Raw genomic sequence first — 26,884 nt, forward strand, 5'->3', positions numbered from 1 at the left:
TCAATGTGCATAATTTAGGGAAGAACACACCACTGAGAAATAAATAGAACGTGCAAGAGAATACAACAGCATGGATTATCCAATATTTCTTATTCAAAAGTTCATACACGTAATTATTTCAAAAAATGCAAATGGGAGGGGAATTAGCAAAAATTTCTAAAATCTTATATACACCTATTGGTCAAGAGGGATCCACTCTAATTCTAATTCAAGTTCTCCAGATTCTACATTTTGTAGCTTAAGATTTACTTCTTGTTTCACCTTCCCATCCACGATGTTTACAGTGCTATCATTCAGTAGGGCATTATCATTTGATTTTAGCCATTTTCCGATTTGCATGTTACCAAACATTCCAGCATCTCCGAATGCCATTGCAGATGTTATCATAGGCTGGATGTCCATCTCGGCCTCCCCCATTATATCATCAGCAGAAAATGTATCATGATCGTATACTTGCTGCAGTTCCAAGTAAAAAGAGAGATAGAGAGTAATGGTGAAAAAATGAATGCAAGATAAGAATAAGGACCTAACATCGCCACAAATAAAAGGTAAAAGGCAAGTTAGTGATTTACTTCGGCAGTAATAGTTTCCCAAATATCACAAGTCTCAGTAATTTGACATGCAACATGGGAATGCATAGGCATTCGGATGTCAGAAGAAAAGGAAGGTTTTCTGGGACATCAAAAGTTCATATAGAAGCAGAGATCCTTGGCAATTGTTTTTGAGGCTCATCATGACAGAACTTATACACATTGCAACTATTTGGATAGACTTCTTTCAAATAGAATTCAACATACAGATAGGGAATTTTATCTTTGGGATTGAAAAGAAATTAAAAGGGAAAGGAGAAAAATAAAAAGGTAAAGACAAAGAAGCACATAAAAAAAAAAAAAATCCTCTTCTGCACAAGTAAACTGGCACAGACCAGTTTTGAGATGTACTCACAGTACTTCCCAACTTTGACACACCACGTTAGAGACAAGCAGGTAGAAAACCAATACTGATCTACCTCTCTTTTTTTGAAACCCAAAAAGCTAGTCCTAGGAAGTTCATTTAACGAGGCATAGGGCCATCGAATCCAACAGTAAACATAATTCAGAAAGAGGGGGGCAAAATCTTAAATGAAATATTTTGAGCATCCAAGCAACATTTGTCCTCGAAAGAACGGTTGAACTGTGCCGAGATTCTGACAAAGATACCAATGTAAGAGCATCCTTATAGCTGATTAGATAGCAACAAGAAGGTCCTCACATTTTACCACAGATTTCCAAAACTACCATCGGTAGCACAATTTTTTCTGCTTACACATAAGATTTTAATTAGACATCAGGGTCATTGTTGGCAGTGTGTCAGTATTCAGTTTAACAAAAGAAAAAGGCAAAGAGAGAATCGAGAAATGGTAAGTGCTTGATATTGACCTTGTTTGTCCAAATAGTTTTTGCAAAAGTTAAACAAGTGGCTCAATAAAGCTCGCCATCTTTTTGACTGGATAAATACTGTTGAGTACAGTATACCAGGAAAAAAGCTCTTACGAATAACCAAAAGGGAAAAAAAATGATATTCTGCCTTCTGATCGAAAAAAAGTCTAATTGACACCCATACATATGGATTATTCATTTACCTCCATAGACAGAATATATGACTAAGAAAAGGTACAGGGTATTTCGGGAAAAATCTTGTCTGCTTGACTAGCAAAAAGCAAAAAAATTTGAACCACAGAGGTTAGTCCCGTCAACTGTTTTGTTCAAAGCAGGAATAGGATGAACAGAGTTCAGGAACCTAACCGTTAAAGAGTAATTGCTAGTAAAATCAAGAACTCACTTTTCAATCGAAGGGACCCAAATCTTCTAATACGAAAAGCAAATTAAGGAGGGAAAAGGGGAAGAAAGAATGTAGAAAGTTATGCATTCGAATGAATGCAAGATTATCCATTCAATCACATACGGTAAGACACCCTTTGCCTTTTTATTTTATTTTTTCCTCCCTTTGCCTTTTTTTTTTTTTTTTTTTTTTTTTTTTGCTTTTTCTATCATGGGCATTGTATGATAAATCTTAACACTTCTGAATATCTCTTAAAATGCTAGAACCAAAGTGTGTACCTAAAACATAATACTGCCTGCTGAAGTAAGTACGTAATTATGCTGGATCTAACTCTGAAGACCTTAAGCTCATCAAAAATATATATTAAAACATCCTTTGACTCAAAAAAAAATATATATATATATATATATATATATATATATATATAAATTAACTTTTAAAACATCCTGTAACACGAAATCAGCTACTGCATTAGAAACCGCTGGAGAATACTTGTCACGTCGAGGGGGCAGTTATGCAGAGCAGGAGCTCTTACGAGATTTCATGTTTACAACAGTCTCTATAAGGACTAATAAAGTTTAAAATGTACAGAATGAGCATGGCTGTATTTCCCCCACTTTTTCCATTCTCTTTTGGTGCAAGCTGAAACCCTGTGAAAATGCGTGTAGCATCTTTAGTGTTTCTGAGAAATAGGGATCTTCCCATCAGATTTACTACAACGCCTCTAACAAGTTAGGGTGGGCCATATGAATCCTCATAGATCATTTTTTTTTTTTTATAATCGAGAATCAAGGTCAGGTTGTGCATGTTCGTGAACTCGGTGAGTAATAGGCCTGCCCCTCTATCCATTTTTTTTTTTGATGACATGGGAACCCGCAGCCGCTACCCTTCGGGTGCGCACAAGGTAAACCCAGCTCCTGTGCAATAGCTCGCAAACCACACAGAAGAGGTAACCCGCACTAAGCAAGCCCCGTGCAACGAGCTCAACCCAGAAGGCAAATCCCCTGCTGTCGTAGGCAGGGGGTTTCGAACCTGAGACTTCCATTATGAAAGCCCCATGCGCAACCAACTGAGCCACCTGCCCCTCTATCTTTCTCCACTTATATGGTTGGGGGAGGTGATTAGGCAGGACATGGAACAGCTTCAGCTGACCGAGCACATGATCTTTGGATAGGAAGATTTGGAGGCCGAGAATTAAGGTAGAAGGTTAGTAGGTAGTTGAGTGTTATTTAGTTATTGCGTAGTTCCGTATTCTTCAATGTGCATTGCTATTTGTTGCTTCATTAGTTTTGTATGTTGTATTTTGTTGTCTTATTTTCCTTGCAATCCTGCATTGAATACATTTCTTTTGAGCCAAGGGTCTATAGGAAAAAGCCTCTCTACCCCACAAAGGTTGGGGTAAGTTTGCATACATCCTACCCTCCCCAGACCCCACTTGTGGGTTTATGTTGGATATGTTGTTGTCATTGTTGTCTTTCTTTACAGTATATATACATATACTTGAGATAATTTACATATATAATCCAAATTATTCTTCTTTTTTGCTTTCTCATTCTCATAAGAAAACATAGTACTTTTCCATCTCAAAAAAAAAGAAAACATAGTACTTTATACTCTCTTTTCTTTCTCCTGCTAGCTATTTATTCTCACTAAAAACAGGGTTGAAGGATATTGAATAAATCAAAATGCACATTATTTTTCATTCTTTTTCGGGTTAGCAAGCATTGCAACAAGGAAATCAAAGCAATGAAATTTGTTTTCATATCAAGCTATCAACTTCTAGCTAACTCGCCATTCTCTTATCCCTTTTAATTTGTAATTTGTTATTTATTTTTATTCATAGGTCTATATTGATTTTCATATGATTAATTAGAATTTAAATATCTCAACTAGAAAATATGAACCAGGTTAATTACTCAAAACTTAGAAAAAGGAGAAGAGTTGAAACTTTAATACAATCTCATAATTGAGCTCTTAAAAAAAAGGGCAGCCAGTTGCACTAAGCTCCCGCTATGCGCGGGTCCGGGGAAGGGCCGACATAATGGAGTTCTTGAATCTTGATAAAATTTTAACCGACAATAAAGAAATCTTTAAAAATTAATAGAGAGTGCTCTTTAGATATGAACAAGTCACTATAAATGCATGCCTAGGAACAAAATTAACAACTTTGCATCTAAAATTCTAGATGACTTCCAATAATGTACGGAAAAGGGTCAAATATACCCCTGAACTATCTGAAAAGGGTCAAATATACCCCTCGTTATACTATCAATCCAAATATACCCCTTCCGTTATATTTTGGCACAAATTTGGCCTTAACTTTAACGGAAGGACACGTGTCAAGCTCATAATTAAATGACCCACCCCCAATCATAAATACCCGATTCCTTTAGACTCCCACCCGTTTAACCCGACCCATTAGACTAAATATTAAGGAAAATCGGAGAGGAATAATTTGAAGAAGGCGGATAGTCTTAAATTGATGGCCATTCTCTGGGAACACTGTTGGGCTTCAATTATTTCGTGAACCCCATTTCAGATGCTGTTTTCCATCAAATTTATTTAGCTAAAACATGAGGCAATTAGAGAATTAATGGGGAATTTTCAGGGTGGTTTACCTTCTCTTGCATGCTAGTGATTTCTTTTTAGCTCTAATCAACAGCCCCTTTTGCATATGCATGAGTTTGAGTATATATATGTATTATATGTTAGTTTATATCAATTTGCCTATTTATCACTATTCTGCTCCTCCGTATTCACTTTTTCAGGCAAAGCAGCAGCAAAAGCATAAAAAAGGGAGGATTAGTTTCTTAAAAATGCAGATTTACAGGGTCCTTCGGTTAAATTCTCTCTTATAAAATGGGGAAGATATGATGGCGTATGACTTTTTTTTCCTTAGTATGTAATCTGTAATGTAATGAGTCGGGTTAAATGGGTGGGTTTCTAAAGGAACCGGGTATTTAAAATTGGGGGTGGGTCATTTAATTCTGAGCTTGACATGTGTCCCTCCATTAAAGTTAAGGGCAAAATTGTACCAAAAAATAATGGGAGGGGTATATTTGGACCGAAAGTATAACGGTAGGGGTATATTTGGACCGATAATATAATGAGGGGTCTATTTGACCCTTTCCCGAATAATGTATGATTGTTTCAAAAAATGGAACTTAAAGCCTCCTACTGGAATCTGGCTTTAGGCCGTCAGTTAAATTGAGCCGCCCCTGTCCTCTTAGCTCTCTATACAAAGGCCTCTCCCTCTTCTGTTTCTGGTAACTTCCTATAACACTCTTTTAGCTCCAATAACTCTTTGCACCTCTTCATTCCACCACCAGTATTCTTATAGTCGAGGTTCTATTCGTGTTAATAAATTATAATTGAAAAAAGGCAATGCGATTTCACTCAATAATTATCTCCGTATCTTACAAAATGGTCTCACAGAATTATGCAAGTATATTTCTCCGGATTGGTGCTGCTTCGTTGGTCAATAGTGAAAAGCAATTACCACAAAGTTGCTCAGCAGAAGAAAACCAATCAACTGCAATATTTTCTCCTTTACACAACCATTTTCATCTAACACAATTAAGCTCCATGAATTAATCCATTCATCAGTAAGAAGCAATAACATATTCCAAGAGCAGAGAATGCGGAATGATATGCATGTCAATTGATGTATTCCGGGAACAGAGAACGAGGAATGATATGCTTGTTAGTTGATGTCTAGGGTTCATTTATCATGGCTTCAAAAAGACCCGTGTATGTAGAAACTGGCCGGAGTTTAAACGCCAACTAAGGAATATATCTAATCTTGTATAATTAATAAAAGAAAGTTCATGTTTAATCCTCTAAACGAACTGCATATGCAGCACCGTCATAGTAAATCATTGAAGAGTTATATAGATAAAAATAAGCACACAAGAGGAAGAAAAATAAAAGGAGAAAAGGTTACTCAACATTGTCTGAGAAAGGTGGATGGAATTATTACCAGTTTTACAGCTCCGTAATCTTGTGGAACAGAAAGCATTACTTCCTCATTCCAAACTGGATTCAAATTGCTCTTTACGACAGATGTTTGCACTTTCTGAACAAAAGAACCAGGTAAGAGAGAAGCACAGAACAAACTTCTACTTGTCAATTCTCCGAGAGAGAGTATGTATGAGTAGGAGCATGCAGCATCAGAAGGTCTAACAACTCGCCAAGCAAAACCAAGAATGTACAGTATTTGGGAAAAACAGGATTTTTAAAATTTGGAGACAACTTTTAGAGAATTCTACCACAATTAAATCATTTAACAATGACCAAAAAAAAAGACTTTAAATCCCTTCCTTCTCTTCATACCGAAAATTGAATCACATGTCAAAGAATGACTAACCTGTTTCCCAAGCATCAGGACAACATAAGGATCACTTGAGAGCATATCTCTGATGGCTAAGTTTGTGCCTTTAATTACTTTAACCTTCAGCATTCCAATGAATTCTACCATGCCTTCCTGTGACCAAATTGAGCATTAACAACATAGAAATGATCATAGAAGCAAGATGGATGTTCATAGAAGCAAGATGGACATTTAATGATACTAGTTTCTGAACACGTGTATTCCATGTTAATCAATACAAACATTTAAACTAGTATAAATGATACTAGAATATGATGCAACGAGTTGCATGAAATTTGAAGGGGAAAATGTTCTCAAACTGGTGAATGGTCTGCCTCTTTGATCGATATTTATTGTGCTTGTAAAACATAAACAAACTGAAGAATATTTCCAAGAGAATGTGAAAGAACATCCTTAATTTCATGTTTTTGAAAGTTGAATTATGGAGAGAAAGAAACTTTTCTTTATTAATACTTTTTTCTACTACAGTCACCATGTTAATGATTACCAATTTTATTCTTAAATAATAAGAGTTTAATCTCATATCAGCGTATATGTTTGAGTTGTATATACAATAGAGATTAAAGAGCGCAAATTCTCAATAAATGATAAAGATTAGTTATAGTTTTGTTAGAAGGATAATATTACACATTAACCTAATACTTCAGTTCAAATTGATTAAATATCGACAAAGACCATCGATTATGTGTTAGATACCACTATTTATAATTATATTACTTACTTTTTTGAAAAAACACATATACTATAAGAAAGATCCCTTTTTTCACAAGGAATGAGTTGAGCAACTTCTGATTTTAGCATTTGAGGATTGGTTCTTACTAATGGGATGTCAAGTAATTTGCAGTTATTTTGGGTTATGACCCAATGTAAACAGATAAGAGTTAGAAGCTAAGGCCTAAGGACCTGGTTAAGTCGAGAAAGGCAATATTCAAACTGAACGAAGCAACAGAAATCTCCTCAACTTCCTATCTGAAAGAGAAATAAATTTGAGATACAAAATGATAAAATGCCTGCTGATGGAAGTCTTCCTTATGCGGTGGATACATATTAGTTCTATTGACTTGGAATCATAACTAGTTAATCAGTCACAAAAAATGACAAGTAACCATTGTACTAGCAAAAAGACATGTCTTTAAAATCTCTTTGCATTTCATTGATTAATAAGTGCATTATCTAAGAAGCACACTTTGTTTTATCTATTCACTGTGCTCTCCTGAAACATGCACTACTAGTCTATATGGCGTCCATTGTTACAATTAAAATATCGATCCGATGTTAGATGTCTTCAAATGTATCAAAGAAAATGCAAAAACAAGAAAACTGAAAAGAAGAGAATATTTCACTCCCAATTAGGCAGAAGATTATTATTAACTATTGTAAATATACATGAAGGCAAATGTTTAATTATAACTGGAGTAATCAATAAGCAAAAAAGAAACACTAATTAAGAATTATTTTTCTAAAAAAAAAAACAAAAAAGAATCAGTTTTCTGATTCTTACCTAGAATCTTTCCAAAACGACGTGTTGTTCAACTTCAGAACAACAACAGTAGTATTTAAAGTCGGGTAGCAACAACAACAATGCTCTACAGTTTGCATAAATGTCAAACAGAATCATAACTCCGCTATATGCTAATCCGTAAAGGATCATATTAGTAAAACTGTTGCAGTGATTTTATCACGTCTCTAATAAGAACCAAACTTTAGAGAAGTAACATTGGCTGTGAGCCCTGAGCTGCCACAATAAATTTATCTTTTACGTCATTTCCGTTATTTGAATATGACAAAGGTATTGATGATCTAGACTCATCTTATCATATAAATGAACCTGGTCTTTTGGTTAATTATTCATTTTCTCGAAGTCATGACATTTTGATAAATGCAGAGTTGTTAATTTGGTTAATCCACTGGATTGTGAAAGTATAATATAGTTGTTGAAGGGTAAATCAAATTTTAAAGGATAAATTAGTAATTCAACTTTTGAATTAGAATGTTCCCACTTTTAATATAGCATGATTTTCAACATTTCTCTGAAATAACTGTATATTGATTGTACTTCTCGTGTGATTAAGTACTAATTTTACAAACAAATATAATGGTCTCTACCACCACTACCCTCGACGTAACTAGAAAAGGAATGTCTCAGACAACACCAGCAAGAATTATTTTGACACATTACATGCATGGAGGAAGATGCCCTAGTGAGATTATCGAATATTCAAAATAAGTCCAACACTATGTAGTAGAAGACTGTTAGCTGGAAAGAGGTTAAAGATCAGTACAATGTAAGAACTTTAGAACTTACAGATTTTTGTGAACTTGAACTCGAACTTCGAAAGCTGTCCGTGATCTTGCTGGATAAACTTGTTTTAAGAGAACCTTTTTTCTGATTTGACAATATACGCAAGCTCGGTTTCAAGAATTCTTGACGTTCATACTTAGACCTTCAAAAGAAAACGTGCTTACATCAATGAAAACAAGACCTAGATGCCCATAAACTCTCATCCAAGTGAAGCAATTATCAGGATAATGCCAGATATGAATGTGTTTTTCGAATTCATATGGGACTACTTACTTATCTAAGTTCACTTTCTTTTTTGAGAAGGCAACATTTATCGAAGTTCAATCTAACCAAAAGTGTTGATTGTGGGACTTAAAGGAGTAAAGAGCAGAGATAACAGTTGAAATTACTGTATAACATGTAACAGTCATGTAACGGAGGACAGTTACCAATTATTATGCATACAATAGGAAGAGAACTTATGATGTAAAGGTATTCAGTAAGGAAATAAAATTCTCTGTTTTGGTTGACTGAGAGATATGTTTGCTATATCAAATCAGTTTGGCTTGGAGGAAAGATCTAGGGTTGCGGTTGAAATATGGTAACCGAAACACAAAGTTCTTTCATAGAACAGCTAATGCTCACAGGAGATGCAACAATATTGATCAGTTGTTGGTAAAAGGAGAAAATGTGGAAAATCCTGAAGACATCAAAAGGGAGATAGTCACTTTATATACCAAAACTTGAATAGTGACTATAAGGACCGGAGACCACAATGTAATATCAGGGATTGTCCAATGATTACTGCAGAGGAAAATCAAAGTCAGCAAAGTCCTTTTGAAGCACAGGAGATATGGAACAGTGTTAAGGCATGTGCAGGAGATAAGGCACCTAGTACTAGTAGATACTCTATGGCCTTTTATATCCATTGTTCGGAGGTGGTTGGCACTGATGTTTTTGTTGTTGTTTAGAATTTCTATGATCAAGGTGTTTTTGAAAAAAAGTTTCAATGCCACATAGGTGGCATTAATTCCTAAGAAGGTGGGAGCTAAGGAGTTAAAAGATTTCAGGCCTCTCAGTCTAATAGGCAATGACCACAAATTATTTCAAACTTACTGACTGAGAGACGTAAAAAGGCGGTGCACAAGCAGGTGGATGCTCAGCATATGGCTTTCATTAAAGGTAGGCAGCTTACGAATGCTATTCTCATTGCAAATGAGTGTGTGGATGCTAGAATAAAGAACAATAAACCCGGGATAATATGTAAGCTGAATACAGAAATGGAATATGACCATCTAAACTGAAAGTTCTCGCTGGGACTAATATTGAAGATGGGCTTTGAAGAAAGGTGAGCAAGTGGACCAAGTTTTGTATTAATACAGTGAAGTTCTCAATCCTAACAAAAGGTTCACCAACTGATTTGTTTCCCCTCCTAGGGAGTATTGAGGCAGGGTGACCCCTTGTCTCCCTTCTTATTCATCATTTCCATGGAAGGATTATATAACATGCTGAAAACTGCACAAGTTAACAATTTGGAAATGATGGATCAGGGGTTTTAATGTGAATTCTAAGGCTGCCTACAATTTGGAAATCTCTCATTCAATATCCAGATGATACACTGGTATTTTGTGATGCTGACAGAGAACAATTGAAAGTGTTGGGGGGTGATTTTATTCTGTTTGAAGCTATATTATGATTAAACATTAATTGGAACAGAAGGTACATGTATCCTGTTAATGAGGTAATAAGGTTCAGAACTTGGCTGGGTGTCTTGGAAGAAGAATAGGTGAATTGCCAACAATATATTTGGGAATGCCATTGGGAGCAAAGAGCCAATCAAAAGGGATATGGAATAGTGTTTCAAAGAAACGTGAAAAAAAGTTAGCAAAATGGAAGTCATATCTATCTATCGGGAGAGGTTGATTCTGATAAACAATGTACTTGATGTCATGCCTACCTATATGATGTCCTTATTTCCAATCCCTGTGAGTGTAGTGAAAAGAAAAGATGCCCTAAGAAGGAACTTCCTGTGGCAAGGTAACAAATAATAAAAGGAAATTCTATGTCGTCAAATGGGATTCTCTAACAACTAGCAAGAAGGAAGGGGGAGTTGGAATTATAAACTTGAGAACTCAGAACCAAGAGTTGATGATGAAGTGGCTATGGAGGTTTGCTGCAGAAGAACATTCACTGTGGACAGATGTAATCAAGGTAAAGTATGGGATGGAAGGACAATGGACAACTAATTCTGATACTGTCCTTTTGGGGTCGGTCTTTGGAAGTCCATCAGAAATCTTGGTCCTAAGTTCATAAACAAGTCCAGCTTCAACGTAGGAAATGGAATGAAAATGTCTTTTTGGGAATATAACTGGCTAGGTCAAAGGTCAAGAAGCTTGTTTCCTGATATCTATAATTTGATTCAACAGCAAGGAGCAACTGTTGGAAAGGCATGGACAAGCCAAGGATGGAATCTTAGCTTTAGAAGACTATTAAAAGAGTGGGTGGTAGGTTAGCAGAATTCTACAATACCCTGAAACAATTCAAAGGGACCTCTGCTACTGAAGATTGTATGAAGTGGCAAGAAGATAAGCAAGTCACATTCTCTGTAAAGTCAGCTTATAAGGAATTCAACATGTCAAATAATTAGATTGGCTGTAAGACTTGGTAACTGATATGGAAAGTCAACATTACATATAAAGTTGCTTGCTTTACATGGATGTTGGCAAAAGAGGCAGTCCTGACAGAGGACAATCTTTTTTTTTTTTTTTTTTTTTTGGGTAACCTTGGTGTCCGAGTTAGCTTGCGCACATCTCAACTAATTCCACGGGCTACCTGCCACCTCCCACCAGCAATAGTTATCCGGTACCTCTATCCACCAAGGCTAGGACATATGAGAAGAAATCACCTATTTTTTTTTTTTTTCTCTGCTAGGATTTGAACCTCAGACCTCATGGTTCTCAACCCACTTCATTGGCCACTAGGCCACACACTTGGGCGTGACATAAGAAAATCTCATTAAGAGGGGATACCGATTATGCTCCAAAGTTACTTATGTGTTGAGGAAGGAGAGACAATCAATCATCTCTTTTGCATTGTAAGAAGACAGATCAATTATGCAACATATGTATCAATCTAAGGGGAATCATGTGGGCTATGCCAAGGAGAATACTCGAATTTCTAGCATGTTGGAACAGAAATTGTAATCTCTCCATCCAGAAAGAGAGCTTGTATTTGGTGGACAATTTGGAAAGAAAGAAATCAGAGGTGCTTTGAAGATACATGCAGTACTATACAAAAGTTGAAGATGAAGTTTCTAGTCCTTTTCTATTTTGGTGTAAACAAGAGTACCTAGAAGATCTTTAATCTGCTTTTGATGTTTTAGAATCCTTGTAAGAAGACAAAAGATTGGAATTCTTCCTCTACACCATACTGTAATTATGGCTGACTGCACACATGTGCAGTCTGTTTCATACATATATAGAACACATGCTACCTTTTCAGAAAAAAAACATACATATCTCATAACTTCTTTACTCCAATTATTTTGTATTTTCATCTAATTTCTCAGTTGTCATATTTATTTTCAAGATGTGAACCAATGGACATTTACTGTTGCTGAGTTTGGCTTAGAGAAGCAGGAAGTATCATTTAATTTACATGAGGATTATATCATGATAGTAACAAACAGGATTCAAGAATGCCATTAATGGATAAGGCCAAATAGTAGAGAAGGAAAGGAAAGCTAAGGATGGATATTCAAGATGATGGAAGCATTATTGAACAGCAGGAAGTCCTCGTTTAGGAAGCCACATACTCATGCCATCTCCAACCCCACATATCAATATTTTGCCAGAAAATTGACACAACAATCGATAAGGAAAGGCTCATGAAGGCTGATATCCAGTGATAAAAATTGCTTCAAGACGTAGAGATGAACAGAAGGAACAAAACTCCACATCTGACCTAACCTGATGAATCTAGAACGCTGCTCGTGGCTGGCATCTGGTCCTGGCTTTGAAATGCCTTCAGGAATATAAGCTTCATAAATTGAATTTGCCGAAGCATTACCTCCAACCTCAACCATTGCATCAATTTCATCATCAGACCATTCATCCAATGTCACAGACAAAACCTGCAACATTGTAGTGATAATAAGGAGGGAAAAAAGATCAGAGTTTGTATTAACAAGAACGATATTTCCATTTCCCATGCCAGGAAAAACGCACCAGAAAAACATGGATCTGCACTCTTGACAATTTCAGAAATGTAGTAGCATGACTTTTAGAAGAAAAGGTAGAGAGTTAAGGCAAGGGAATGACCTTGCTAAGGTGTATGTACTTGTCTACCTGCTATGTAGTAAGCTAAAGGAAACTGAGAATTTTAGTGTTTTACCAACCCTAGTCTTGAACTTAAAAACAAAATCAATCTGCGGGTAACAGAATTTTTCAAGTCAATATAACTCTCCATACTTTAGAAGTATTGAAACATTTACGGAATTGCTGTGGCAACGGATAGTTATCTGGAGTCAGATTGCCAGAAGACAATTAGCAAAGCAGCAAGTGCCAGGATGGAGCAAGACAGAGGACATGCCATGAATAGGAAAATACTTGTTAAGTTTTTCTGTAATGTTGGTAAAGTGATTTAGGAAATTAAAAAGTATAATCTGAGATAATTCGAATGTTTCAACAACTTTTAATCAGATTCAGCAGGAAATTGTTGCTGGAAACCTGCCAATAGCAGTAAATCATGGGTCCGACGAAGATGACCAGCCATTCATCAATCTTACTGCCACCCTGTTCTCCTTCTTTAATGAACAAGTTGCAAACTCCCAAACATGTGTGTTGGTATTATAAAGGATAAAGGGGAAAAAAACACTTTACGTTTGACATTGAAAGGAAGCAAGCACAATTTGGTTAAACTACTACAAGCAAACAGTTAAAGGCTATAAGAACTTCGTGATGTGCTACCTTGGTAATGGTTATAGCAACAATACCTATAGAATTTGGGACATCAGAACATCAGTGTGCAGTCAATTATGAAGACATTGGAAAAAAAAAAATAAGATAGTAGGTTCTCTCCCTATGAAAAGTAAATCCATAGAAACTAAGTTACATACGTATCTCAAATAAGAAAAGCTTAGTTCAAGCTGTAAATCAATACCAGCATCAACTCTGAAGAAAAGAAGAAAATACAGACAGCAAATGGCCCTGAAAAACTTACTTTTGAAATGTGAGTTCCAAGGCTTCTGTGCACACCGCAGCATTTTAAGCAAATGAAAACGCCAATATTGGTCGACCTGGGATTGATGAATACAATGCAAGCACTGTAAGATTAAGGGAATGGAAGAAGGAGAAAGATAGTTTGAGCTACATGGAAAAGAAAAGGCCAGGAGAGATCTTTGACCATTAAAAGAAATTGACCTTTCACCTTGTCACTTATGCCGTCTTTTCTTCTAATTTTATTTACTATTTCTTTTTCTTAAAAGTGGTTTTCAAAACTAGAGGAGATAGAAGTCTAGAGCAACTGCACATAAGTTACATATCTTTTAAGGTTGAAGCAATGCCATCATCTTCTGAACCTGATAAAAGGGTCAGATCTACCAAGAAGTTTTTTTTTTTTTTTTTGAAACAAGTAGTTGGACCGACCAGACCTGGTAAGAGGGCCTGGAACCAGCCCTAGCCCTTCTTTAGGGAGTTGGAACTGGCTTGATCAAGAGAGGCCCAATGCAATCCTTCCATTTTTTAAATCGGATGAGTCTTTGGAACATGGGGTAGACCGGTTCGAGACCACTTAAAAAGAAAAACGGCGGGGGGGATTGTCAAGCCACCACTGGCTTCCAACTGCTAAAGTACAATGGTAATTATTCCAGCCATTGTACCCCATTCCCATTTTTTTGTTCAATTATTTACACTTTTAACTAAAACTTAAAACTATCAACTACCCGCTAATTATTTATTTTTCCAAGACCAACTTACAGTTCTCTCTCAATATTCTCCTAACAATCCCTCAAGCTCTCTTTTCTTAATTTCTAACTTTCCCTTGGTGATTGAAATTTGCAATCCAAATTTTGACGCCAACATATTTGTTTCAATATCGGAAAATTGGTTAACTTGTTCCATCTCTCCATCTCTTCATAAATAATTACTCCCTCTGTATCAATTTATGTGAACCTATTTCCTTTTTAGTCAGTGCCAAAAAGAATGACCTCTTTCTAAATTTGGAAACAAATTCACTTTTTGAAATGATTTATAGCCACCACTGGCTTCCAACCGCTAAAGTGCAATGGCAATTTCAGCCATTGTACCCCATTCCCCATTTTTTTGTTCAATTATTTACACTTTTACCTAAAACTTAAAACTATCAACTACCCGCTAATTATTTATTTTTCCAAGACGAACTTACAGTTCTCTCTCAATATTCTCCTAACAATCCCTCAAGCTGTCTTTTCTTAATTTCTAACTTGCCCTTGGTGATTGAAATTTGCAATCCAGATTTTGACACCAACATTTTTGTTTCAATTTCGGAAAATTGGTTAACTTGTTCCATCTCTTCATAAATAATTACTCCCTCCGTTTCAATTTATGTGAAGCTATTTCCTCTTTAGTGAGTGCCAAAAAGAATGACCTCTTTCTATATTTGGAAACAAATTCACTTTTCGAAATGATTTATAGCCACACAAATATCTATGACTTGTTTTAAACCAAAAGTTTCAAAAGTCTTCTCTTCTTTCATAAACTTTGTGCCCAGTCAAATAGGTTCACATAAATTGAAATGGAGGGAGTATTTACTAACATTTTTTTTATATTTTGTTTGCATATTTAATGACATCTTCATCTCGTTCATCTTTTCAATTAAAAACCACCTTTATACTATCAATTTGATACTGAGGAAGTTATGAATTGTATCTCCCCCCCCCCGCACAAAAAAAAAAAAAACCAATAGTGAACCTGAAGATGAAGAAGATTAATGGAGGAACATGAATCTTAGTTTTCCATTTAGATAAACAACAGTCAAACAAATAGATTAACCCTGGCAAAAGTTCCTCTGCATTTCATACGTAAAGCACAATTGATCCTACAACATGTAAGTATTTGGAAATAACAAGCAGGTAGATTGTGGTGAATTGCATAATGCATTGTTGTAGAGGCTTAAATGGTACGATAGGCTCAAATGAGGGCCCTAACAAGTTAATTACATGATTTACTCTCCCCCCCAGATTTACTGCTAAGTATGATATTATAGATAATATTAAAGGTATCAATTGAAAATACTTGAAATGTTCGGTATAATGCAAAGTAGCATTAATATTTGGCGCATGTCATACAACATTCTGTCATGATGAAATGAAAAGTCAAGCTAATAGCTTGCACTTGTCACCATAGCTCTTTATGTAATATGTAACAATATTCCAGTTGCTATTGTTGGATAAGAAGAAGCTTAAAGGGATGATTACAGTTCAAAAATGAAGAGTTCACCACCGGAAGAACTTTTAATGGGTTTGTTTATTTGAAATTGGTAAAACACTTAAAGTGAGAAGTGAAGCATATATAGAATTGACTCTGACGTGAAAACTGATATTAACCAATCGGAAGCTGAGAAATGATTGAAGAACATGACATATAGTACACCCCTATTCTTGAAGAATTGAATTTAATTCGTATAGGTAGCTGCATATTCTAGCTTTAAATAGGCATATACCAGTAATTTTCAACTTGTATCGTAAATCATATTATTGTTTTTCAATAGCAAGTTTCCTGGAAGTCGGTAAATTTGAGGTTTTCCCTCTTCAACGACTTATTTTTCAAATAGCATTTCTATTTAATTATGTTTCGGTAAATACTTAGAAATTTAGTTTTGCAATTAAAAAAAATGAAAAATTCAAGCATCCCTAAGACCATCGGACATAAAGCTAGGGTACAGATCTCAAATCGGACCACCCTAAGGAATTTAACAGGAGGGATCGAGCTCAAGTGCCTAAATGCAAGGAGGATGGTCCTTACCTAGAGAGAAAACGAAAGAAGACGCAGGAGAAAACCAGTTGCTATCCAAATTTCAACAGATTATTGGAAGCAACAGTTCCAAATAAACTTACATCTAGAGTTAGTTTCACTAGATTGTACTCATTAAGTATTCAACTAAACCAATTAATAAATTAGCAACGATATAACAAACTTGTAGAGTAGTTTTTATCTTACAGAGGATCCTTAAAAGTTTTGGCACTTGTTACTATCAACAGTTTTACTATGTTCAACAAACAAAACAGCATCCAACAATCAGTAATTTGCTATTCTACATTCCTCCATCTTTTACAAAATTTATTATAAAAACTTTGAGCAACTTCCTCATGAAGCTAGCAGTTCGGTTATAAAAATTATTTGATAATGAACATCAAGAACAGGAAGAAAGGGAGAGGAGCATATCTAAATTCCTAATACTCTTTGAAATTCAGAAGTTTGCATGCCAATGCACTATCTTTTTCTCCAAGATCTTTCTCTAAGAATAAGCAATATTATATGTCTGGATCTCTAAGTTTGTTTCTTCCTTAGATGCAACATCCCATATTTTCTATCTTTTTTTTTTTAAATTGGTAACTGTATCTATATTTCATCCTGATCAAAACAGTACATAGGTTGTACTGAACCATATTTACAAAGGTATTCCTACTTTCTGAGATCCTACTCCTACATTGAATCTAATACATCAATGATGGAGACTGTATCATTGGAATAGACCTGATTACACCAAAAACATATTAACATAATACAATTCATCTTGATTTTCTGCATACTATTTTCTACATTTTCAAAACACCTAGAGTTCCTCTCCTTCCAAATTGTCCACCAAATGCTTGCAGGGACAATTCTCCATCTACCTCTGTTCTTTGCTTGCAACCCTGCTTCCTCCCAGCTGTGAAGTGCCTCTGTAATCCTTCCAGGCATAGTACAAGATATACCCTTAAGATTTAAGAATAATCTCCATAGTTGTTTTGTTGCCTTGCAATGTAGGAATAGATGGTTAACTGTCTCTGCATCATCACCACAAAAAAAGCACCTGGAGCATAGTGGCAACCCTTTTCTCATCAAATTTTCTTGTGTCAACACTGCCTCCTTAGCTAGTAACCATATAAAGCATGCTACTTTATGTGGAATTTTTGTTTTCCAAATTTGTTTCCATGGCCAGTTGTTGGGTTGTTGACTGTCCTGATTCATCCATCTGTAAGCTAACTTTACCTTGAAGATTCCCTTGCTATTGTCCTGCCACCATAACACATCTTTCCCTGTCTCCAGTCCACTGAACTGCTCTATTGTACTAAAAAATTCAGCTACCCTTGGAATTTCCCAATCATTTAAATGCCTCCTGAAATTAAAGCTCCATCCTTGAGGGGTCCAATGATCTGCTATACTCCTTTGCTGGTGCAATACAAGATTATGTATGTCTGGGAAAAGTGATGCCATCTTTCCTGCCTCATGCCAAACATCCTTCCAGAAATCAGTCTTCACCCCATTACCCACTTTTATCTTGGTATTCAGCTTGAATTCATCCCACAATGCTCTGATGGATCTCCATAAACTTACTCCATATGGTGTAGTAACCACTTTTGTCATCCAATTATCCTCCTCTTCATACTTAGCTCGATGACTGCCCCACGAAGTTGATTCTCATTATCGTTATTGTACTTCCATAACCATTTCATTCTGAGTGCTTTACTATGAACTTTCAGATTCTTGATCCCTAAGCCTCCATATTTCTTCCCTACTAACAAAGCTTTCCACTTCACCAGATGAAATCCTTTCCTTTCTTTGTTCCCTTGCCACAGAAAGTTCCTCCTTATGCTATCCAACCTTTTGATAATCCCTGTTGGGATAGGGAACAAAGACATCATGTATGTTGGTAGAGCATCAAGAACAGAGTTAATGAGTGTCAATCTACCGCCCAAGGATAGATATTGAGTCTTCCATCTTGCTAGTTTTTTCTCACATTTCTCAACCACACTGTTCCAAATTCTTGTGGATTTAGACTTTGCTCCTAAAGGTATTCCAAGATAAGTGGTTGGTAGGTCACCAATTTCACCACCTAAGATAGCATTCAACAACTCCATATTTGGCACTTCATTGATCGGGTATAAGAAACTTTTCCTCCAATTGATATGTAAACCAGAAAATCCTTCAAATAAAACCAGAATTACCCTTAGGATTTTAAGTTGTTCTTCTGCATCACAAAATATGAGAGTATCATCTGCATATTGTAGGTGAGTAATCTCCATATTCTCCCTACCAGCTTTAGCAACATCAAAACCTCTTATCCATCCATTGAAATTTGCAGTTTTAACCATTTTGTTGAGACCCTCCATAGCTAACAGAAACAGAAAAGGTGAAAGTGGATCTCCCTGCCTGAGTCCTCTTTGAGTTTTGAAAAAACCTGCTGGTGACCCATTTATCAATCTTGAAAAGCTTATTGTTGAAATACAGATTTGATCCAATGTATCCACTTTTGCCCAAAACCCATACACTCCAATAACCTCGGAAGATATCCCCAATTAACATGGTCATATGCTTTCTCAATATCAAGTTTGCATAAAATTCCAGGCTTAACTTTCTTTGCTTCATTCGAATCTACTTTAGCTTCATTGGCTATTAAAACAGCATCCATGATTTGTCTTCCTTTGATGAAGGCCATTTGTTGGGAGTCTACCAGTTTATCCATCACTCTTTTCAATCTTTCAAAGTGAGAATTTTAGATAGAATCTTGTAAATGCTGCCAATCAAGCTAATTGGCCTGAAATCCCTCATTTCTTTAGCCCCTTTCTTCTTTGGTATAAGAGCTATGAATGTGGCATTGAAACTTCTTTCAAACATTCCTTGTTCATGAAAATTTTGCAGTGTATTCATAATATCTTGCTTCACCACCTCCCAGCATTTGATGAAGAATCCCATGGTGAAGCCATCCGGACCAGGTGCTTTATCAGTTGCACATAATTTGAAACATTTCAGCACTTCACTTTCCTCAAAGTTTCCTTGCAGTGACTCCTTCTCCTCCTCTGACAACACTGGGCAGTTAGTAAAATGACAAGTAGGTCTCCATTATGTTGTTTTTGAAAATAGCTTTTGATAATAACCAACAATTTCTTCTTCAATCTGTTGGATCCCGTGTTATTTCCCCTTGAACAAGCAAATGATCAATATTGTTATATCTTTTATGTGCATTTGCCATCTTGTGAAAGAACTTCGTATTTCTATCACCTTCCTTTAACCATAGAGATCTTGATTTTGTCTCCATGATATCTCTTCATTTTTAATCAGCTCTTCAATACTCCATCAAGAATGTTGCCTTTCTAAGCTCATCTTCTATCATCCTCCTTTCTTCAAGAACTGCATCCAGTTCTGTATTTTGCTTAACAAGGATCTCCTTTGTGCACCCAAGTTTCCTTGCTCACTTCTACTCCACCCCTTTAGCTTAATTTTAAGAGCTTTTTAGCTTAGAAGCTAATATGAAATCAGGTCTTCCTCTGAAATTAAAAGAGTTCCACCATTCCTTGATTAAATGGAAAAGCCTTCAGTACCTAACCACCAATTTTCAAATTTGAAGTAATTCTTGTTTCTGTTCCAAGATCCACCTTGTAAAGCCAATGGAATATGATCTGATACTAATCTCTGGAGAGGAATTTGTTTCAAGTTGTTGAAACTGTCATCCCACTCTTCAGAGATCCAAATTCTGTCAATTCTAGATGCTATTTCTTGATTGTCCCCTTTAAACCATGTGAACTTAGCATCATCTAATTGAAGATCAACTAGCTTCATGTCTTCAATAAGGTCTGAAAATTCCCTCATGCCCCTTGTTCTTCTGGCACAATTCCTTTTTTTTCTGAGATGAACCTAGTGACATTAAAATCTCCACATACTGTCCAAGGTCCATCCATCAATCCCCTGACTGAGCCAATCTCCTCCCACACTAGCCTTCTTTCAATGTAGCTATTAGGTGCATAAACCCCTGTAATATAACAAGAAAAATTCTGAAGTTGTGCCTCAAATTTGCAGGTCAGGGTATAAGCACCCATTTCCAGAATCTCTCCCTTCCAAATTCTACTATCCCACATCATCATTATCCCTCCTCTTGTTCCGCTAGCCTCCAAACAAGCATATTTAACCCATCTACCTCCCCATATCTGCATTACCAACCTGATATGTCCCCCTCCAGCTTTGTTTCCTGGAAACAAATAATATCTGCATTCGATCTGTCACCAAACTATTAATCATCCTTCTTTTGTCCCTGTCGTTCAAACCCCTTATATTCCATGACACAAGTTTGAATTGCATCAAGAACTAGTTAAGATGTTCCTCCCCTTGCTCCTATTCTCATTGCTCTTGAATTTAACATCAAAGGTCACAAGATTTTTCAGTTCTTGTGCACCTTTGAATTTTGCTCTCTTTACTCCCCATCTCAGTCTCCATTTTCCTAGCTTGTCTAGCACTATCAACTTGTAACAATAATTCCAAAGCCTCTTCTTCATGGCCCTGAAAGTCTGCCCAACATTTTCCCCAGTTTGATCATATTCTGTTGTACCCAAATTGATGTGTCCCTCTGTTTATCCATAATCAATTGCTGCTGTAGAATATGGATTGGTTCTGCCTCCTCAATCTCCCATTTTTCAATTCTGGCGACTGCATTTTGGACAGCTGATTGGGTAGCAACATCTGTACCTTCATTCCTTACTTCATCACTCCAGTTTATCTGGTCTACTGTGGCATATTGAACAGCCAACTCCCCATTCTCTGATGTTGTCACCATCATCTCCTCTGGTGGGAATCGTTGTTCTATGCTTTGCATGCCTTCCTGCGTTGTTGACCGAAGAAATCCAGGTTCTAATGCTTCAAGTGAACAGTCTCTGTTCTGATTTGGGGAGCCCAGGCATTTTAAGTCATTAAATATGACTTGGCCTGCTAGATCAGGCCCAATCTTCCTTAAGGTTGTATTCTCAGTAATGGGCTGTTTAAATGGGCCCACTTCTGAGGTTTCCATTAAGTTGATCATGTGCCTCTCACATGCTCCACCTATTCCTTTCACAACAGCTGTTGCAGCTGTAGGTTGTACCTCTCCCATGTGCCCTTTTGAATTTGAATCCCTGAATTGATGGGATTGTTGTACTTTGTTGCAGTTGCAACTCTCCATTACCTGCTGGGTAATCGATTGGACTGGATTTTTCACTACCCTTTCTTCTCCAGCTGTTCCCCTTTCAAATTCCGGCGAAGTTTCGAATCTGATTTTGCTTTCAGCCCAAATGGGAAAATGGTAAGTGATACCATTTCGAGAAATCGTGACTTCTTTTGGCAGACTTCTCCCATCGTTCGACACCAAAATTCTAGCCCACTTCATGTGATTTTTAAGTTTTGTTTCTTCTTCAGTAGTCACCCATCCCCCACATAGTTGACCTATCTCTTGAAAAACTTTGTGCGACCACAAATGTAATGGAATTCCGACAACTTTGATCCATGTTTCTTTGATATTAATAGAGTTTGACATACAGCCCACTGTTGGACTCCACCATTCGAGATTGAATCTGTGGTTCTTCCAGTTCCACTGCCCTTGTAGAGTTTGTTCTGCCATGTATCTATTGGGAAACTCGAACAGAAATAAATCTCCATACATCTCATAGATGTTCACCCCGATGGCTTCCTTCCATATTGTTGTCGACCATCTCCTTATTTCATTTAAGGTAGGTTTTTCCTTAAATTCCACTCCAAAAGACCCAACCAGGCATCTTTTGAGTAGCCCATCTTCTATCTTTTCAGTAGCCCGTCCCATATTTTCTATCTTTTAGGTATTACTAAATGGATGGCTTTAATTATGATCCATAGGCTGGGTATGGTAGTAATAGGCTACACCAACAGGGTAGTTGAGGCCAGAAGCTTATATCAGGAAGGAAACAGCAGTCTTTTACCAGAATAATAACAAATGAATTTGTTCTAACCATAACATTACAAAAATTTGCCAATATAAAGGTCTTTAATTGCTAACCTTCAATGTTAGACGCTAAACTGAACTAAATGGGCTTTTCATCTAATCACTTTTTCCCTTTTCATTCAACCTGATGGATATCAGTATATGGTTTATCTATATGAGGGAAGCCTTTGCTAGCTTAACATACATACAGTCCTCAAGGAACAGCTTGACTACGTAAATGGCAGGAGTTATAGAAGACCAGGAGTAAATAATAAAGAAAGCTACATCTAAGAAAGTGACAACACCACAAAAAGAATCAAAATAATATTAAAAATTCAAATTTATGTGTATATAGAGAGAGGCCCATAAACTACAATAATAAAATCATTAGATATTTGGATTATGCATTTCCTGTTCATGTTATATTATTCAAAATGTATCCACACTTCTTCAAATAGAAAGATGAGTAGGCATCAGATGCTGAAACTTACGCCCATTTAGGGTCTGGAGAACCACAATCAGCACATACACGATTATCTTTTTGAAGCAAAAGGTCTTTCAATCTTCTCTTGCCTGTGAATTTACAATTACCAGTCACACAAAAAGTAAAAGATGAATCTAATTATTAAAAGAGTGAAAAGATAGGAAGTATCTATACAAGGACATGGTAGTAGCTTACTATGACTAATGAAGATCGTATTATCACTTTGTAGCAAAAGATAGCAGTTACTTGGAAGAAACAAAAGCATAGAACTATCTCAAACTGCACAAAAATCTGACAATACACCAGCCCAACTATCTTTTATGATATGAGGACGAGAAAATTTGTACTTCAAAGTTAAAGCTTACAACTCCAAATCTTCATTGGTTATCTCATAAAGGACTCCTTCTGTCAACTATCAATAGTGCAGCCATCAATGTTTGGCATGTAAAGTTGTAGAAACTATGGCCCAATAACCATCAAACAAATAAATAAAAAGGGTGCGGCTCTTTTTTTCTTTATAAGCAATTTTTACTTTGTAAATGACCAATGCCTTACTGGATCCCCTAGACCTATTTACAAGGAATAGGTAGAGAAAATTCAAGAAAAGTAAGAAGTTTCAGAAAGTTTGGCACATTAAACCAGGTGTCTTTCATTAGAGTCCTCTCTCAATTAAATGAATCTGTAATTTCTCAATAATTGTATGACGTAAACAGCAATATCAAAATACAAGTGTATGCGGCTCCAGCCGTTCAAAATGGTCTAGCACCAGTAGCGGAGCCACTTTGGCCGAGGGGGTTCAACTAAACCCTCTTCGCTGGAAAATTGTATTGTGTATACAGGTGGAAAAACTTCTTATATGCGTGTGTATACACACACACACACACACACACACACACACACACATATATATATATATATATATATATATATATATATATATATATATATGTCGAATCCCATAAACACGAGAAAGCTTCTTTTTGATCGCCTCGGAGGAATTCCTAGCCCTACCACTGGTCTAACAATCAAATGTTCAGTACAAACATGGGCATCCACCTACATGGCTAAGAAGTTAGTGCTCTTTAGTGTAATCATTTCAACTTTCATGTGAACTTATTCTAAGATGAGCCAGATAACCTATCAAACAACAATAAAGGAATTAAAAAAAAGTTTAATCAGGTGGCAAAAAGACTCTCTAGACCAGACATGACTGTAGAAGCTCCACCTACTGCTTTCAATTCCCTTATAAAGCAAGAGACCTTGACATCTTTAACCAATGTTGAAAACAAAGGTCTATTCGGTCTCAACAAAAGTGTTCTATAGACATAGCTTACACTATATATAGATTGCACTATTCTTCAAGGCTCCTTCACAACTCAGTTGAATGACCAGGCCTTTGTAGTTCGCCACCATAACCTTAAGAGATGAACAGAGGGGAACCAGAACTAAACAGGAGGTGGTTGACTTCTGAAGAGTGTGGTTGAAATTCTCCTACGAGCATCTTTATATTGCTATCATCAATGAGGAAGTCTGAGCATGCGCATAAATGTGAAGAACTACAGACAAAAAATCTCCAGTAAAATCGAATCTTTAGTTCTGCTGATAATTCCTAAGGGTTGTTTGTATTTCCAAATTTGCACTAATACAAAGACACGGCATAATAGTAAAGGGCTGCAATATTATTTTGATTACACTATTTAGCTAGATAAACAGCATGATATCACGCATTCAAGAGACACTATTTCTGCATGTATCTGTAACTACAGTCAGCTACTTCTTATGAACGTTATCGTCTCAGAAATTTGAGAAGTAATTATTTACACATTTGTATCAAGGACTACAAACTTGCAGTTTCTTAAGCTTATATGCTTCAATTTACAAAAATTCTCTTGGATGCAACATCCAGATACATCATGAACAACACATAAGACACAATAAGATGTTTGTTGTGAAGCAACTACTCCCATACAAAGCTAAATTAGCACATGAGTAGACTTTTCATGGTGCAGTGAGATCATACTTGAAGTTGGTCTTGTAAGTGCAGACGGGCGCTGGTTCATTGCTCTCTACTAAGCTGCTCTCCTTCAACTTGACCACCTTTTACAAGGAACCAACATATAATGAGTCAGTCAGCTGAAGAACTTAAGGAAGATATGGATGTGACAGGCCCTTCACATATTCGCATTTGTAAAAATCTTACAATCATATTGCATAGAAAGAGAAATTTATTAAAATGGATAAGAATTTCACTAGGTGTCTTTTTTTTTTCCTGATAACTGCAGTGTCGGGGCCAACTTGCGTGCACCTCGACTATTTCCATGGGATACCTGTCACCTCCCACCAGCAACAAATACCAGGTGTCTTTGGTATGACTGAAAATATTTTCCTTAGAGGAAAATGCGTTTTAGTGTTTGGTTATGTGAAGTCATTTCCTATACAGATATCCCAACTCATATTACTTTGATCAACAGTCAATCAGACATTGTTGTCAACCTTCAATACTCAAAACTATCATCAAGACACTATTATTATGCCTTATCCTACACCTAGTATATAACCAACTTTTATACCAAACAAACACTTAAAAATGGTCCACAAAATGATTTCCCAAAGTTCAAAAAAAAATATATATATTTCCCCCGGGAAACATTTCCTGTCATACTAAATGCATCATGTACATTCAAGAAATCAGGAAACAGACCGCTTTCAGAAGCCCCTTAAATTAAAAAAGGGTAGAAGCAGTTGGAATTCCCCAACAAACCCATATCACATAAATGGTAATCAATGCAACCAGAATTCCAGGTACACAAGAATTCGAAGAATCAACAATACATACAAAGATATAAGCTTTAAAATTTATATATATGTCATGGAGTACCCAGATCATCAAGTAGTGATTGCGTTGAAAAAAATAACATGAGAAAGAGGGTAAATATTTAGCTGAAATGCATGAAAGATCAGAGGAGAGAGAGAGAAGAATCATCACCTAAGAATATTGATTGATAATTCACACTTGGAATCTGAGATTATGCTTCAGATTGATATTGCCCAAGGGCAAGGAGAGAGAATAACAGGGAAAGTGGGAGAAAAATGCGAAGTTTTACATCTCATAATGGCCAGTTATGTGTTACAACTATATTAGTAATTTGATTGACATCAACGTAACTATAACAAACTCCCTGTATTGGATTTACTTTAGCCATATCACGGAGGTCTGATTAAACATCCAACAAGTTGGCCGTCCAAGTTCCCATATTATTGACTTGTAAAGTAAATGTATGTGTTAAAAAAAATAGATGTAATATCATTTCCACAAAATTTCCGTGGGTGAATTGATTAAATGATCCTCTACAAATTATAACAGATCGCCTTTGTGTTTTTTTAGAAACGCCCATATATGCAAAGGGTCATATACCTCTATTCATTTTGTAAAGACTCCTTTTAACTAATTTCCTCCTAAAATATAGGACAAACAGTTTTTGGCCTTTTACAAAAAAAAAAAAAAATGACCCGTCTTCAAGAGATCTTTATTTTTTATACATAAGAGATCTAAAAAAATACATAAGAGATCTGAAAAAGCTATTTTCTTCTATTCAAATTGCAAGAGGCCAAGAAATCTTATTTCGTCCTAAAATATGGAGAATATGTTAAATCTTTAATTCATTTTAGCATTTTCTTTTTCTAGAGATAATGACCTTTTCTTATTTTTAACTTCATAACACTAACTTTTTCTAAGGTTTACGATATCATGCTTACCTATCATCTTTTATCATTTTTTTAGTAATAAATTTGTTAATTAATCAAAAAATTATGATATGACTTATTTTTCTTTTCAAGATACTCTTTTATATAACGTATTTTGTAAACATGTTTTCTTTAAAATGAAATTTTCAGGACCCTCATCGTCAATAAGGTCATCTACAACTTCTAGAAGAATAAGAAGGATGATAGAGTGCTTTGCCAAACTCAT

The 26,884-nt window shown here is 36.0% G+C and overlaps 1 protein-coding gene across 1 annotated transcript; it reads right to left on the minus strand.

The window, feature by feature from the left end:
• Positions 1-51: 51 nt before the first annotated feature.
• Positions 52-26,199, minus strand: LOC132056796 (ADP-ribosylation factor GTPase-activating protein AGD12-like). The gene is made up of 9 exons (XM_059449147.1): positions 25,901-26,199; positions 24,935-25,011; positions 22,922-23,003; positions 13,713-13,788; positions 12,461-12,624; positions 8,517-8,655; positions 6,188-6,304; positions 5,801-5,896; positions 52-456 (listed from the first exon to the last, which is right to left on the minus strand). Exons 2-9 carry the CDS (start codon positions 24,972-24,974, stop codon positions 175-177), a joined length of 996 nt encoding a protein of 331 aa, XP_059305130.1. The 5' UTR covers positions 24,975-25,011; positions 25,901-26,199; the 3' UTR covers positions 52-174.
• Between the last annotated feature and the right edge of the window lie 685 nt (positions 26,200-26,884).

The sequence above is a fragment of the Lycium ferocissimum genome, chromosome 5 (assembly GCF_029784015.1).
Source record: "Lycium ferocissimum isolate CSIRO_LF1 chromosome 5, AGI_CSIRO_Lferr_CH_V1, whole genome shotgun sequence".
NCBI classification, from domain to species: domain Eukaryota; kingdom Viridiplantae; phylum Streptophyta; class Magnoliopsida; order Solanales; family Solanaceae; genus Lycium; species Lycium ferocissimum.